Source organism: Delphinapterus leucas, chromosome 15 (assembly GCF_059928025.1).
Source record: "Delphinapterus leucas isolate spDelLeu-1000000601 "Yukka" chromosome 15, BTC_Dleu_Yukka2, whole genome shotgun sequence".
Lineage (NCBI taxonomy): Eukaryota > Metazoa > Chordata > Mammalia > Artiodactyla > Monodontidae > Delphinapterus > Delphinapterus leucas.
The window spans coordinates 44,089,599-44,103,841 of record NC_143143.1 but is presented as its reverse complement, the minus strand read 5'-3'; the positions used below and the strand labels follow the sequence as shown (position 1 = coordinate 44,103,841).

The 14,243-nt window shown below is 57.3% G+C and overlaps 2 protein-coding genes across 12 annotated transcripts in view; one reads left to right on the top strand and one right to left on the bottom strand.

Moving 5' to 3' along the window:
• The window catches only part of ABHD12 (abhydrolase domain containing 12, lysophospholipase), a 99,718-nt gene that overhangs the window by 68,819 nt on the left and 16,656 nt on the right, over positions 1 to 14,243 (top strand). For 2 of the 8 annotated variants that reach the window (XM_089896533.1, XM_089896538.1), the window contains exon 13: positions 5,851 to 11,837. The exons of 2 other annotated variants lie outside the window; for them this stretch is intronic. In XM_089896533.1, coding sequence (XP_089752659.1) covers positions 5,851 to 5,908 — 58 coding nt within the window. In that variant the 3' untranslated portion in view covers positions 5,909 to 11,837. Of the gene's footprint in view, positions 1 to 41; positions 1,974 to 3,855; positions 4,802 to 5,850; positions 11,838 to 14,243 lie in introns of those variants that run through there. 4 more of the 8 variants (XM_089896539.1, XM_089896540.1, XM_089896535.1 and 1 more) reach the window with 2 other exon arrangements.
• The window catches only part of PYGB (glycogen phosphorylase B), a 52,929-nt gene continuing 40,591 nt past the window's right edge, over positions 1,906 to 14,243 (bottom strand). For 2 of the 4 annotated variants that reach the window (XM_022594157.3, XM_089896528.1), the window contains 8 exons: positions 14,132 to 14,233; positions 13,395 to 13,542; positions 9,864 to 9,922; positions 7,983 to 8,124; positions 6,239 to 6,446; positions 5,566 to 5,700; positions 4,413 to 4,479; positions 1,906 to 3,324 (listed from right to left, as the gene is read on the bottom strand). In XM_022594157.3, the coding sequence (XP_022449865.1) occupies positions 3,172 to 3,324; positions 4,413 to 4,479; positions 5,566 to 5,700; positions 6,239 to 6,446; positions 7,983 to 8,124; positions 9,864 to 9,922; positions 13,395 to 13,542; positions 14,132 to 14,233 (1,014 nt within the window). In that variant the 3' untranslated portion in view covers positions 1,906 to 3,171. Of the gene's footprint in view, positions 3,325 to 4,412; positions 4,480 to 4,861; positions 5,058 to 5,565; positions 5,701 to 6,238; positions 6,447 to 7,982; positions 8,125 to 9,863; positions 9,923 to 13,394; positions 13,543 to 14,131; positions 14,234 to 14,243 lie in introns of those variants that run through there. The other 2 variants (XR_002647457.2, XM_089896527.1) reach the window with 2 other exon arrangements.

Here is a 14,243-nt window from a genome sequence, read left to right as displayed (position 1 = left end):
TGTTGGCCAAGGATCATGGGCCCTTTCCCGCTTCCTTCCAGACACTGAGGCCCAGCACGGAGGGGCATTATCTCTGGGGAAAGGCATGTTCACGGTGAGGAGGTGGAGATGGCTTCTCCAGGTGGAGCAGATGGCATTTTTCTAAAAACCAGGACTACGCAGGTGACCTTTCCAACCTTATAGTTAACAAGCTCGTTGAATGTTGCCGTGTCGATGGACAGGTGGTGGGGTTTAGGCTGCTGGAGTCCAGGGACTCTTCTGGCCCGCGAGCATTGCCCTGTTCACTCACTGGTGGCGGCGCTTCTGTTGTTTGGCTTTTTGCGAAACCAGCCTCCCCTGCACGTGTGCCGCTCCCAGCCAGCGCCTGCCAGCTGTCCCACTTCTCACCTCCCCGCTAAGTGCCCTCTCTCCCAGGAGAGGGTGTGTGGCTTAATAAGGGGGCTTCGAGCTGTGCAGTACAGGGTTTGTCCCAGGTCGGAGGACTTCAGTCCACCTAGGTCTCTCCTGATGGCAGGCCCTCCTCCCCTAGATCGTCAGGCTCTGGCACTTTCCAGTCTCAGCAGCGCAGGAATTCCCCAGGGTGGGGAGGGGCTTGTTTACCTGCCCCCCTTGTGGCCTATTAGCAGCTATACCCTGGCTGGAAGCCCAGAAGCAGGTTACACCCTCTTTCTGAAGCACCTTAGAGCTGCCCACGGTGATTCTTATATCTGGAAAACCCATGTCTTTCTTAAACCGGGTTTGAAACGGAACAGACCCTCCTGAGGTCAGTTTGGACGGGTTTGCTCTGCACTCCTGGTATCTAATTCAGGTGTGAGCACGGCCTGCAGGGCCCCACCCCGTCCCCCAGCTTCATGTCTCCTTGGATTTCCGTCAGAGCTGGGACACCCATCCCCACCTGACACCGTCTTCATGTAACTAAAGCATGAAGTGCCTGCCTGGCCAGGGCAGCCCCTTCGTGCTTTTCTCAGTCACTGAGGCTCCTGGAGGCCCTGCAGCTCAGAGCCACATCCCCAGCTTGTCTTGACCAATGAGGCCATCTAGACCTGGCCTGCTCTGCCTGGGCTCAAGTCTGCATCTTGTTTTTCTTAAAATTTTGTCTTTGTAAGTTGCTTCAGATTTTTTGAGGGGGGGAATAAGGTAGGCTATAAAGTAAAAATACAAGCTGTTAGTGTTTTTACAGGCGTCTGACCGTCTGAAGATAAGGAAGCATAAGGGATCGTGGGGCTGGTAGCTGCCGCCCTTGTCAGCTGTCAGGTAATTAGTAATCAGGTCTACACATCTCTGCCTGGTGGCATCTCAGCTTATTACCTCGGTCTGAGCGACCTAAGCTTACACTGTGGGTTAGGACTGACCCTTTAATGGGTCACAACAGTCGGTGGTCAGGAACGGCAAGAGATGTGCACAGCTGTGAAATGTGGTCGTCACATGCATGTGTCCCAGGAGCTGCCCCAGACGTGAGACCAGGAATGTGCATCGCAGGTGCCCCCAACCAAGGGGCGGCTCGCACATCCCACCACCAGCAGGGGTCCACGGCGTTCTTGGGTACTTTGGGTAACAATGAGCCCCGAGTCACATCCCTCTTGGTTCTTGATTTAACCTGCAGCCATACAATTTGGGGTCGGGGGGAGGAGTTTTGGTCCCCAGGGCATTCCACTTCCCGGGACCAGGAATGGGTGGCAAAAGATGGGTGCAAAAAACAGTACAATTCACACCAAAAATGCCAACACCCAGGAGACAGTTTTCCAAGTGGCTGGGTTTGACGGTTCAGGCACTTGTGGCTCTAAGCCCCACATGCAGCTGGGGGTGAGAGAACTTTCTGTTCTCAGTCCCGGAATGATGGACCATAATTTAGCCCGGCTGGGACATGGACTGCCCTGGGCACAAGAGTGACACACAGAGGCCAGATCAACTGAGCACAAGCAGGAAGGTTTAATCCGTTTCTCACATGAGGCAGTGACAGTGAGGGGCACAGTGATGGTTACACTCGGCCTAAGGGACGGGCAGCAGAGGGCGCGGGGGATGCAACCACAGACCCTCACGCCTCTGGTGAGGTGAGCAGTCAGGATGGAGATGAGGGCAGGACCCTGTGCCACCCAAGTCCAGCATTTGAGGAGACAGCCTCTGGAAGCTTCCGCCCGCAGCTCCTGCCTGCTCCCTGGCCCTGTCCTTCCCACCTGCTCACCCGCCCTCCCCAGCACCAGCCTGCTCTCTGGGCAGAATGGAAAGTGGGCTCCTCTCTGGGCCCACTCAGTCCTTTTCCAGACCAGGTTGTCATGCTGCTGGGAGGAGGGAGGCCGGCCTCCTGTGAGACCGGAAACACACCCTCCTGGACTCGACGGGCACAGATCTGCAGCGGGGCTGGGTGTTCAGCTTCACCCAGCAGAGGTGGGGACCCCACCTGGGTCCCCAGGGCCAGGTGAGAATATCCCAGCATTGCCTCCCCAGGCACTAAGCTTCAAAAGTGCTATTTTTAGTTGCTAAAACAAGGAAAGGCTTCAGCTAGTTTCATTTCCTTGTGAAAAATCTTACGAAGAAGCAAAACCAAACGAATTCTGCATCACCCAGCCTTGTCGCAGCCAAGCTCCCTAGATGCTGGACACAGGTGGGGTCCCCAGTGTCACCCTCAGTTGTCCTGGGGCCTCTTTATCTGATCAATCTGGAAACCCCGGGCTGGGTGCCCACACAGCAGCTATGAGGACATGGCCTAGCACAGTGGACCCTCCCTGCATGGCCAGGAGGCAGAGCTGGGCCAGGGAGGACTGGGGCCACACTGGATGAGGTGCTGCAGAAACATACACGGCCCCAGGCTTTACCACAGCTACCAGAATCCAGAGGCTCAGAACTAAAAACGAGCTCACACAAGGCGTGTGCAAGGCTGTGGGGAGCCCAGCAGACAAGTCCACCTTCCCCCACCTCCACGGGGCAGGTGGGCAGAGCAGCAGGCAAGCTGCCCTGCTCAGTGCTGTGGGCTCTGCTTGCCTGCAGGAAATGGGGGAGCATCTCACCTCAGCATCTTCCCCCAACCCAACCCAACCTCCAAAAGCCACCACCCGGATCCCCATGGCCATCCCGGAAACAGCACTGAAAAAAGCAGGGTGCTCGCAAAGTGCTTGGAAACGGACAGTCAGCAAGAAAACAAATGCCTCTGGTCCCGAGGGGGAGGGCAGAGGCCTAATCCCTGGGGAGGCTGGGGGGCGGGGTCTTCAGGGCAGATGGCTCCACACCCCAGATGTCCCGGGCGTACTCCGTGATGGTCCGGTCACTGGAGAACTTGCCCGAGCAAGCGATGTTCCTGATGACCTTTTTGGTCCACTCCTTGGGGTTCTACAGAGGGAAGTGGTGCTCGGTGACCTCGGGCTGTTCCCAGATGCGCTTAGGCCCTGGGTAGCCAACCAAGAGTTCACTGGGAAGGGGGCCCACCCACCAGGAAAGTTTCCAGATGACTAGACAGAGGTCCTGCTGGGGTGCGGCGCACACAATGCACAGACACCCCACCAGAGGAGTATGCGCCCCCAGACTGCAGCCAGTACCAGGAGGGGCCTCCCCAAAAGGAAAGCAAAGTTCCTCCTGGAGCCCGGAAGATCACTCGGTTTCTAGGCCCCCTCCTGTTCTGTCATAGGAGGGAACATCAGGGGCTGTTTCCTCGAGGGGGGGTGTGGGTGGGAGGGGTGAGACGTGGGCAACAACTGAGATACACAAACCCCTCAGGCCGTGTCCAAGATTCTGGTTGAACGACCTGGGCAATGAACCATCTGCCCCAACAACTGCACAGTCACGCCCCCATCACCAGTGTCCCCTCCTGCTGCCATCCTTGGCTGGGTGCACAGGGTGGAACACCCTCCTTTCCCTCCCCAGGTTCAGGAGCTGAGTCTTCCCAGGAGACCCCACTGGACATGCACACTCTCTGTGGGCCACACCAAGGCAGGGACACAGGGCCGCGGACTGGGGAGCTGGCTCCCGCAGCCCCACCTTAGAAACTCGGCTCCTTAGAGCTACAAGTCCTTGTTCTACTTGCTGTCAGATCTGTCACTTTTACAAGGAATCGTTTATCTTCTCATTTTAAGCACAAAAAGGTCTTCACTGCTCACAAGGCCCATCCCTCACCTCAGGCTCTCCTGATCACACCCACGTGGGCGGTCAGATCGCGGGCTAGGGTGTGCAGAGCCTCCAGAAGGAAACTCCTGCCCTGCTCACCTGCGCTCTGTGGCAGCTGCCCAGAGGCTGCAGGGGAAGGTGCGCTGGTGTGGACAGCAGCCTGGGCAGAGGGCCAGCTGAGTCAGTCCCTGAGCAGGAAATGAGGAAGCCCAACCTGCTCTGGGCCACTAGATGAACTGTGACCTCCTGGGAGTGGCCCGAGACAGCAGGACACAGCCACACCCTGTTGCTTCCCTGCCAGGGCCCAAGGACCTTACCCGGTACAGCTGGTCCACCCGGGCCTGGCACTCCACGTATGCCTCATAATCCGCAAACACCTTGAACCTGAAATGGGAGACAGGAAGCTGGGCTGGGTGGGTGACGAGTGGGAGGTCAGGAAACGGGCCTGGCTGGCTGCGTCCTCATGCTCTGCAGGACAGGGGTGGCCACGGGGACCACGCTGTGAGCAACACTTCTGTCCTGGGGACGCTATTCTAGAAAAACCTTATTTTAACCCAGTGTTCTTTAAAGAACCCGTGCACGTGGGTTAGAGCTGCACAGGCTGAGGCCTCCCGCCAATTTCACCTCCAGGGGAAGGGCACAGGGTGACCACAGGCTCCATCACCATCTGTTCTCAGATCTCATGGGCTGAGAACTGGTGGTGCAGGATTTATGGACACAGAAACACGTTTTGTTTACGATTGAGTCAGAAACACAATTCATAAAACTCTGTAAAGTCCCTCCTTGATCACAGACCTCAGCAGGGCCAAGCTCCCAGCCCCGGGCGTGTGTGGAGTTACGATCGATCGGGTCTAACAGAAGCCAGCTGACAGCATTCATCAAAAAGTGACAGACTAAACCAAAGGAACTGCAAGTGGAATAGAGGTCGATTCTCAGCCTTTGACAGACTCAGCTTTTACCACCTGGGTGGAGAAGAGGCCTGTCGTCAGAGGAGAGAGCACTGCCGACCTATAACAAGTGCTGTGCAAGGCTGTGCCCCGGGGAGCAGAACCCCGTGTCAACGGCCTCGTCGTAAAACACTAACCACGTGGTAACTCACGGCCTCACAAGCTCATTCCACCTGAACCACTCTTGGGCTCCCCATTAAACCCAGGCTCCCTCTGCCCCGAGGAAGTCGCCTCCAACCCGCCCAGGCGACGCTTGTCACTCCCGTCCAAGGAGGTCAGCTAGTGCCGGGGGCCTGGGGCTGGACCTGGCAGCTGGCAATCCCACCACCAGGCCCCCAGGCTCGCTGAGCACCGTCAGAAGCCCCACAAACCCCGGCCCCTGGGTGCAGCCGAGCCTCTGGCCGTGGGGTGAGGTGAGGGGGAGCCTCACCGAGGCCCAGGCTTGGCCCCAAACAACGTGCAGTTTTCAGCCTGCCAGGGGGACCCTTTGACCCATCGGTGAGGGACGAGGGGCCTGTCTCACCTGTCATGGTTCAGCAGCATGTCGACGACACCCTTGAAACAGTCGGGCTCCTTGGGGGAGAAGAAGCCGCTGCTGATCTGGTCCACGGCCTGCCGCAGCTCGGGCAGGGAGTCATAGTACTCCCGGGCGTTGTACCTGTGGGGAGATGGCAGCCTCATGGGCAGACTCTGGGGCCGTTTGTGCCCCGGGCCCAGGACAGCCAGGTGGGGTTGGCAACCGCAGGCACTGGGAGGTGGACATGGGCTGTGAGCACATCAATTCCACCTCCTCCTTTTACTGTTACAGACACGTGGTTGCCAGAGGACGTACAAGTCCCATGCATGGCTCTGTCGCAGTCCTCTGAGAGGATGCTCAGGCAGCCCCGCCCCCGCCCCCAGTGCCAGGATGCTGCAGAAGAAAATGACATGTGAAACCAAGCTGGAGAGACACCCTGCGCCCATTAGGGAGTCCGGGGAGAGGGAGGCGTGTGGCAGACGTGGGACAGGGCCCAAAGGGCCAGCGCTCACAGGCTGACAAGGTTCTGACTGGTTCAGCAGCTGGTGCCTGAGGCCTCAACAACTCCCCTGAGGGATTGTAGGCAACTAGGCGACTTCAGTTGCACAGGACCCCTCACAGTACCCAAGGGTGTGAAAAACAAGTAGAGGAGACCTGAGGTCCTCAGAGGGACACACACCCTTTCTGGTCCAGGGCTTCCACGTCCTCCACCCGCAAGCCAAAGATGAAGAGGTTCTCGGCCCCAGCTTCCTCAGCCATCTCCACGTTGGCTCCGTCCATGGTGCCGATGGTGAGGGCCCCATTGAGCATGAACTTCATGTTGCCTGTGCCCGAGGCCTCGGTGCCCGCGGTGGAGATCTGCTGTGACAGGTCGGCGGCGGGGATCACTGCAAGGCGGCGAGAGCAAGACCCGTCAGCCATGAACCGCTCAACACGAGAGCCATGGGAACAGCACAGCAACACCACGCACTGACCACACCACCTGTATGGCTCCCTTTTTTGACCCAGGGCAGCCTGAGGCAGAGGATCCACAATGGAGACGCCTGAGAAGCCCTGCAGGTGGCAAAGGACCTTTGTTCTGGAACCTTCCGCGGACCAGGGCCAAATCAAAGCCTGGTGTTGTCATCATTCCCTTGTATCCTGACGTCACTGGTGTCTTATTCGATCAGCCCCACAGGCTCCTTAAATGGCTTGAAGAGGAATCTGACTCACAGCACCAGAGGACTGGGGACAGCGGGGGGACAATCTTCTTGTGGCCACACGCACCGAAGTCACTCTGTGCTGTTTACAGCGGCCAAGACACGACCCCATCCACGACCCTGCAGCTTCTCCCAAGTGTGGGTTCCCTGCATGAGTTTCTCCATGTGGCAGCAGGAACGCAGCCTCCGTCCTGCCTGCCTTGGCATCCCTGCTCCCACGTTCTCAGCTCGTTCTCAGAGCTAATGCTGCTTCCCTAACCCAGCTGAAGGGCACTCGGGGTCAGCCAAGACCAGAGCCCAGCCCCTTCTTCAAGGTCAGGTCTAGGTGCCAGGATAGAGACACAGGCACCCCCGGCCCCTCAGGCAGAGGGACATGGGCAGACGGGATGGTGGACACGTTACCACAGCCAGTCCAAGAGCTAGGGGAGGGTGGCGGGGCCCAACTCCAGGCTGGCTGTGTCCCCAAGGTCAGTTCTAAGGAAGCGCAGGAACTGGCCTGGGAGTGCCAGGCAGTGGCCGTAAGTTGCTTTAGAAGCTCAGCGAAACACTAACCCCAACCCAACCCCAGAGCCACACATGGTCCATGGCAGTGGCGGGACCACAGGGTTGGTCCTGATGACCCGTCCGCAACGGAGGAGGAGGGAGTGCGTGAGCCTGCCCTTCACTCAACGCCTGGAGGGCAGCGCACAGTCTCATGGATCAGAGGGGCTGCTACTCGGGCCACAAGTCCAGGCTCAGGTTTCCCAGCACTTCCTGCCAGGTCTCCGGAAGTGGCCGGCTTAGAGAGGCCTGTCCAGCTCAGGACAGCTATGCTCCGAGGCACATTTGGCCACAGGCCCTTCTCCAGATGGCAACACATACCCAGTACCCCCAAAGTGGAGTGGCCCCAGGCTAAACCCTCCCAGAGCAGGTGCAGGACGCCAGGCCAGAGTGGACAGGTGGGGATGAGCAGAAGCATCCTCTGGGGGACGGGGAGGGCCAGCAAGAGGGAGCCCCGGGGCAGAGGAGCGAGGAGGGGGAGCAGTGGGAAGTTCAGAGACCAAGGATGTGTGAGACCGAGGATGACCCACACACTGGGTGGCAGCAGGGCTCCCCCAGAGCCAGGCCAGGGGTGGGGGGCCCTCTGGCTGGGCAGCCTGGTGTTGGGGCTGTTAATCTGTCTGAAAGCAAGACAGGCCCTGACCATAGAGGACCACTGACTGCGCCCAGGTAGGGCAGGCTCACCTTTCTCGGCCAAGGACACTCTGTAGTTCTCCAGAAAGATCACTTTGAGCCTGTCGCCCACAACCGGATCGTGGTTGACAACGTCGCCGATGGACGTGACCAGCTTGATGATCATCTTGGCCATGTGGTAGCCGGGCGCTGCCTGGAAAGGGCGAGGGGCGCTCAGCAGACACCCTGTGCTCAGGGGCATGGCAGGGTCACTGGAGACCGGGCTGGACACGCCCAGCCGAGTGGCTCTGCCAGCGGGGTTCCCACGGCAGGGGAGGGGTGGGCTGAGGCCATGGCATCCCTGCGTGTCCTGCCCTCAACCTGGCAGACGGACCCACGGAGCGCGGCGCCCCACCCGCTTCCTCGGCTCCAACAGAGTGCCTCTCATGACGGCACCTCACCCACGTGCACAAATCTGTCAACCTCAAGCTTGGTTTTCTGATTCTAGTTGTTTTTTTCAAAAATGGAGAGAGGGAACAAGGACCTCTGAAAACTGACTACTTATAGGAAACGCAGGGAACCAAGGAAAGTACTGGGAGATACCAGAGGGGCGTGGTTTGGGGAAGACACACAACCCGATTTCTGTAACAAATTGCAGGGGGAAAAAAGAGGGGGACGTGGAGAAAAACCTACAGATGAAGAGATTTAAGAGACACAGCCGCCTGTCACCATGTGAGAACCTTGCTGGGTCCTGATTCAAACAAGCTCAAGGTATTTGTAGCTGTCACAAGACCGCTGCGTGTGGCCCTGGCTGGATATTTAATGATGTGGCGGAATTCTTGTCAAGTGTTTCAGGTGTGATGGTGGCGCTGTGTGGTTTTGCAGGAAAACATCACTGTGAAGACAACTGATTAAGTTCTTAGGGTTGAAGTGTTATAATGTCTGTAATCTATCTACTATGAAATGGTTCAGCAAAAGTCTGGGGGACAGGTTTGTGGATGTTCTACACTTCTTTTTTTCTCCTTTTAAAAATGTTAATTTTTAAAAAATTAACATTTTTTAACTTTTTGAAAGTCCACATCTCTAAAATGCATACGGAAATACTGACAAAAACAGCATGCTGGGGTGGGGTGGTGGTGGGATGAATTGGGAGATTGGGATTGACATATATACACTAATATGTATGAAATAGATAAGTTAAAAAAAAAAAAGAAAAGAAAAAGAACCCCAGCATGCTGTCCGGAGTCTGCTTTAGAAACATCAGGAGTCGGGGGGCCGGGGGACGGTGGCAGAGACAGAACAAGACGGGCCTGCCTGTGAGGTGCCTCCACCTTCATATGTGCTCAAGTAAGAGGCGAGGACAGTCCTGGGCCCACCTGCAGCCCCTGTGAAGCAGCTGTGCCCAGGCTTCTGGGAAAAGTGGCAGAGGGGTGGGGACGCGGGCCCTAGAGCACGGAGCCAGATGATGGGACCCACTGATGCCTGCCGGCGATACGCTGGGACTCTGAGATCCCACGTCCAAAAAAGCACATGTAAATAAAATGAATAAGGCCAGGCTGAGCCGAGAGCAGGCGCACGTCTGGCTGACAAAGCAGCCAGCGACTCACGTCTACTTGGCACACCAGTGCAGGGGAGGCGTGGAAATCCGGCAGTTACACAGAGAAATGGTGCTGCCCCATGAGAGCCCAGTAGAGACTGGCCCTTGGGGCTGGGGACCCCACTCCCCTGGGCCGGGCAGGCAGGGGCCCCATCCAGCTCCCTCCTGTGGCTGAGCTGATGGAGCCTGACCTGGCCCAGAGGCACACCTGGAGCCAGGACCTCTGGGCTGTGTGTGCAGGTTGGCGCCCAGCCACCCGCAGCATCCAGCCCTGATGCAGAGACACTGCTGAAAAGCACGGTGGTTTGTGCATCCCCGACCAACGCCAAGCAGGAACCAAGAAGACGTCCCCTCACCTTGCCCCCGATCATGACAGTCCTGGGCACAAAGGCCTGGGCTGGGTCCTTCTTTATTCCTGCAGGACAAACAAAAAGAGAGCCACGTGAAGCCCCTGGAGCCAGACATGCCTGAGCCCTGGGACAGGCCTCAGTGACAGTGTCTTTAGAGGCCAGCCCGACACAGGTGCTGCACTGCCAGGAGCTCCCGCTTACAGAATTCTACACTTGGTCCAGGTTGGTTTGGAAGGCCAGCCAGGAGCAGACTCTTCCAGAAAGTTCAGTGGAAAAGTTGTGCCTTTGTGTCCAGAACAGCCCAACACAGGAGCTTCTCTGGGTCTGGCATGTGATGGGTACTCAAAAATGGGGTGACCTTGGGATGGTGGTGATTCACCGTCAGCCTGCGAGGGGTGTCAGTGAGACCCCAAGCCCCCTCCATCACTGGGACAGAGGGTAAGAAGCCCCCCAGACCTTTTCTGCACAGGAGCAGACAGCTCACCTCCAGCCCCAGCAGAATGAGATGTCCTCACCAGGCCACTGGTTTCCAGATTTCAGCTGGGGGGTGGGGGCAGGGAGTGTCTACAGAAGTGACAGGCTGCCCTAGATGGCATTCACCAGAGTCAGGAATCGGCCGCAAGGTTTACAGGAGCCACTAAAGGGTCGCGGCTGATCTGTAACCTGTCTTCAGGTTCTAGTAGGAACATGACCGTCCTTTAGTTCTGAATCTTCCCGCTTCCAGATTGTGGACAGAGTAACAAAGAGAACAGGAAAAAAATAAAGCCAAAACCCCACAAACTACATTTTTACTAAAACTAGTAAAAAAGAAAAATATGCTAACTCCAGATCACTGAGCAAGTCCTGCTGGGTCATGGGATGGGTGGGAGACAGAGCTGTGAACTCAGGGTCTCAGGAACCCCAGCCTCCCGGGGGCTGTGAGCGGGGGAAACGGAGGCAGGAAAGAGCCCCAGGGGGCTGGGCGGGCAGACCCTGTCGGCACCCCTCCTACAGAGAAACCTTGGAAAGGGGGTCTGGACATCCTTGTGGACAGAGGCCCACAGGGCCGTGACGCCTCCTGAGCCAGCCTTGACTTGGAGCCCCAGAGAGGCGTCACAAGCTGGGGAGGCCTGCGGCTGCCTTGAGCTCACGAGGCCCCGGCCAGAGTCCTGACGCAGCTCCTCAGACACGAGTGACCAACCCTAACACAGAGCTTTGCCACAGACAAGGGCAGTGGAAGCAGCCTCCCTGTGAGTCTCCAACCTGTGAGGACTGTCGACGCAGATGGGAGACCATAGCGCCGAAACGCAAGACCCCGGGAGAAGGCAGAACACAGGCGACAAGGCAGAACTGCCCCACAGAGTGCAGCCCGATCACAGAAGCCAGGAGGGCGGGGAGACGCGCAGAAAACACAGTAGACACACAGAGCGTGGAGGCAGGACCAGCAGACAACATGGAACAGAAAAGGAGGGAGCGCTATCAACAGGCAAAAAGAAGGTGGTGGAAGAAACCAACCACACACGTCACTGGAGCCCCAGGAGAAGAAAGCCAAACACATGTTTTAATGTATTTCAAGGAAACTTCCTAGAAATGATATAAGATATCAACCACCATCCTCAGAGTGCCCGAGCATCAGGAAAATTGACCCACAACAGCCGGCACCCAAGACACAGCCGAGTAGAATGAGCACAGGCCAAGAGAGCAGCTCACTCCGGACCCACCCTCCAGATGGCGCTGCTCAAGGAAAGAACGGGAGACTGAGAACATCGCTTCAGCGGAACCACCCTTCCCGCAAATGGCCACAGACTACTGTGTACATGGAAGACCTCGGGGCACAGGAGCTGGGCAGAAGGGCGACCGGACGGCCCTGTAAGAGGACTGGGCGTCTCATCGCAGACGGAAACCCAGGTCAGATCGAGGCGAGGATGGCAGAGCAGCACCGCGTTGTGCGCTGCATACACACAGGTGGACGAGCGGGCGGGGGGCGGGTGACACGTGCCCTGATGGCCCCATCGGAATGCTGCAGGCGCCCCGGACGCTCACAAGCCGAGCAGAAGCAGCACCCTGGGCAGCAGGAAGGCACCGGTCACAAGAGGTGACGGGAGGAAGGGCAGGCCACCCAGCGACTGGCCCTGCCGCTCACAGGCAGGGGATTTGGGGACGCCGCCGGGGAAACGACAAAGAAAATGCAGAAAAATCACAATTGCAGAAGAAAACCACAGCAAAGAGCACAAAACAAAGTCTCCGTGAACTGCTGTTTCTGGCCCGGGAGGTGCGCCCTTCCGCCAAACGCACAGGAGGGCCCTCACCTGGGCCTTTTCTGAGGGTTGGGTCAGAACCATTCAACCCAAACTAGCATCTGTCCTGTCACTTCACTGTCTCACGAGCGAGCGGATCTCTCAAGACGGAGTCTCCCTCACTGGCAACTGGAGAGCTGATGTTCTCCAGGGGAGCTCTGCGTCTTGGAAAGTATTTGGTTCCTTTATTTTCAAAATTAGTATTTGCTTTACTACATTACAAGATCTTAAGAACCACGTTTTGGGCTTCCCTTGTGGTGCAGTGGTTAAGAATCCACCTGCCAATGCAGGGGACACAGTTCGAGCCCTGGTCCGGGAAGATCCCACATGCTGCGGAGCAACTAAGCCCACGCACCACAACTACTGAGCTCACGTGCCACAACTAACTGAAGCTGGTACACCTAGAGCCCATGCTCCGCAACAAGAGAAGCCACCATAATGAGAAGCCCGCGCACCACAACGAAGAGTAGCCCCCGCTCGCCACAACTAGAGAAAGCCCGCGCACAGCAACGTAGACCCAACGTGGCCAAAGATAAATAAATTAAATAAATAACTTTAAAAAAACAACAACAGATTTTTCCTTGAGGCTTTATTATCTTATTTATAGAAGTAGCAAATGTTCATAGTTACTTTTAGGTGGATCTTTTTTTTTTTTTTTTCGATATGCGGGCCTCTCACTGTTGTGGCCTCTCCCGTTGCGGAGCACAGGCTCCAGACGAGCAGGCTCAGTGGACATGGCTCACGGGCCCGGCTGCTCCGCGGCATGTGGGATCTTCCCGGACCGGGGCATGAACCCGTGTCCCCTGAACCCGAGTCCGGCAGGCGGACTCTCAACCACTGCGCCACCAGGGAAGCCCTTAGGTGGGCCTTTGATTCACACGTGCTTCAAGATCAAATGCCACTTAAATAGTTTAAGGTGTATAGATGTAACATGCTATTTCATCTTCTATGAGTATACTTCAAATGCCTCACCTGCTAAGTATAATCTCTCCAAATAACTTAAGAGGAGTCTAATAACGATAATAACTAAGTATGAAAGAAATGCTACACCAGACCTAAAACCCAGCCTCTGGAGGAGGTGCAGCCCCTGGGCCTCGAGCTCCCCAACCTCTGAGTTCACGTCTCACTCCTTGCAGCTGCTCTGTTCTGAACACAGAAAACCAGAAGGTGCCACTCAAAATGAATATGCCACGTCCGCCCCAGTGGCCACGTGAGAAAAAGGCCCGGTGGAGGGGGTGGGGCGCAGGGGCGGAGCACTCACGGTTGTACAGGGTGACCACGTGCAGGCAGTTGAGCAGCTGCCGCTTGTACTCATGGATCCTCTTCACGTGCACGTCGAACATGGACGAGGGGTTGGCCTTCACCCCGTACTCCTTCTCCAGGAAGGCAGAGAACTTCACCTTGTTTTCCTGGGAGAACAGAGGTAAAGATGGTGGGATGTTCACAGGGCCGAGCCCCCAGGGCTGGTGTCAGAGACGCAGCAGGGAGGGGATGCCCAGGACGCGCCGCCACCCCAGGGAAGACACAGAGGGACACAGGTGGTCACCGGAGCCTGGTGGGCAGAAGGGGGAAGCGTGATCCTGAAAGTGGATCCGCATGAGAGCGTGGAGATAAACAGGAAAGTAGGTGTGCAAACCCAGGAAGAGGAGCAAAGGATGAGAAAAGCAGAAAATGGAGACAAGGAGACCTGGGGTGGGGGGCGAGACTCCAAAATGAAGACTACTTCTGGGCCCTCGAGGCCAGGCTGTTGGCACAGTGGAGGGTCAGTCTCGGTCTTCAAAGGCCGCCCAGTGGGCCAGGCCGCCTGGTGGTGAGGTGGCCACAGGGAGGCCCAGGTGTGCGGACAGCATATCAAGTGCAGATGCGAGACCTGCATCGATTCCCACTGCTTCCCTCCAGACGAGCTCTCCTCCGGACCCGGGGCGGCGGTGCGCTCAGGGTTCAGCGGGGCCCCCTCTGCAAGGCTGAGCGGGGGGATGGGCCCCCCACCGGGCCTACCTGCTTGACCTGGGCCACGTCCCTGATGAGTGCCTCGTCACTGAGCAGCTGCAGCAGTTCCTTCAGTTGGCTCAGGTCCGTCAGGAAACCCTCCCCGATTCTCTGCCGAGTC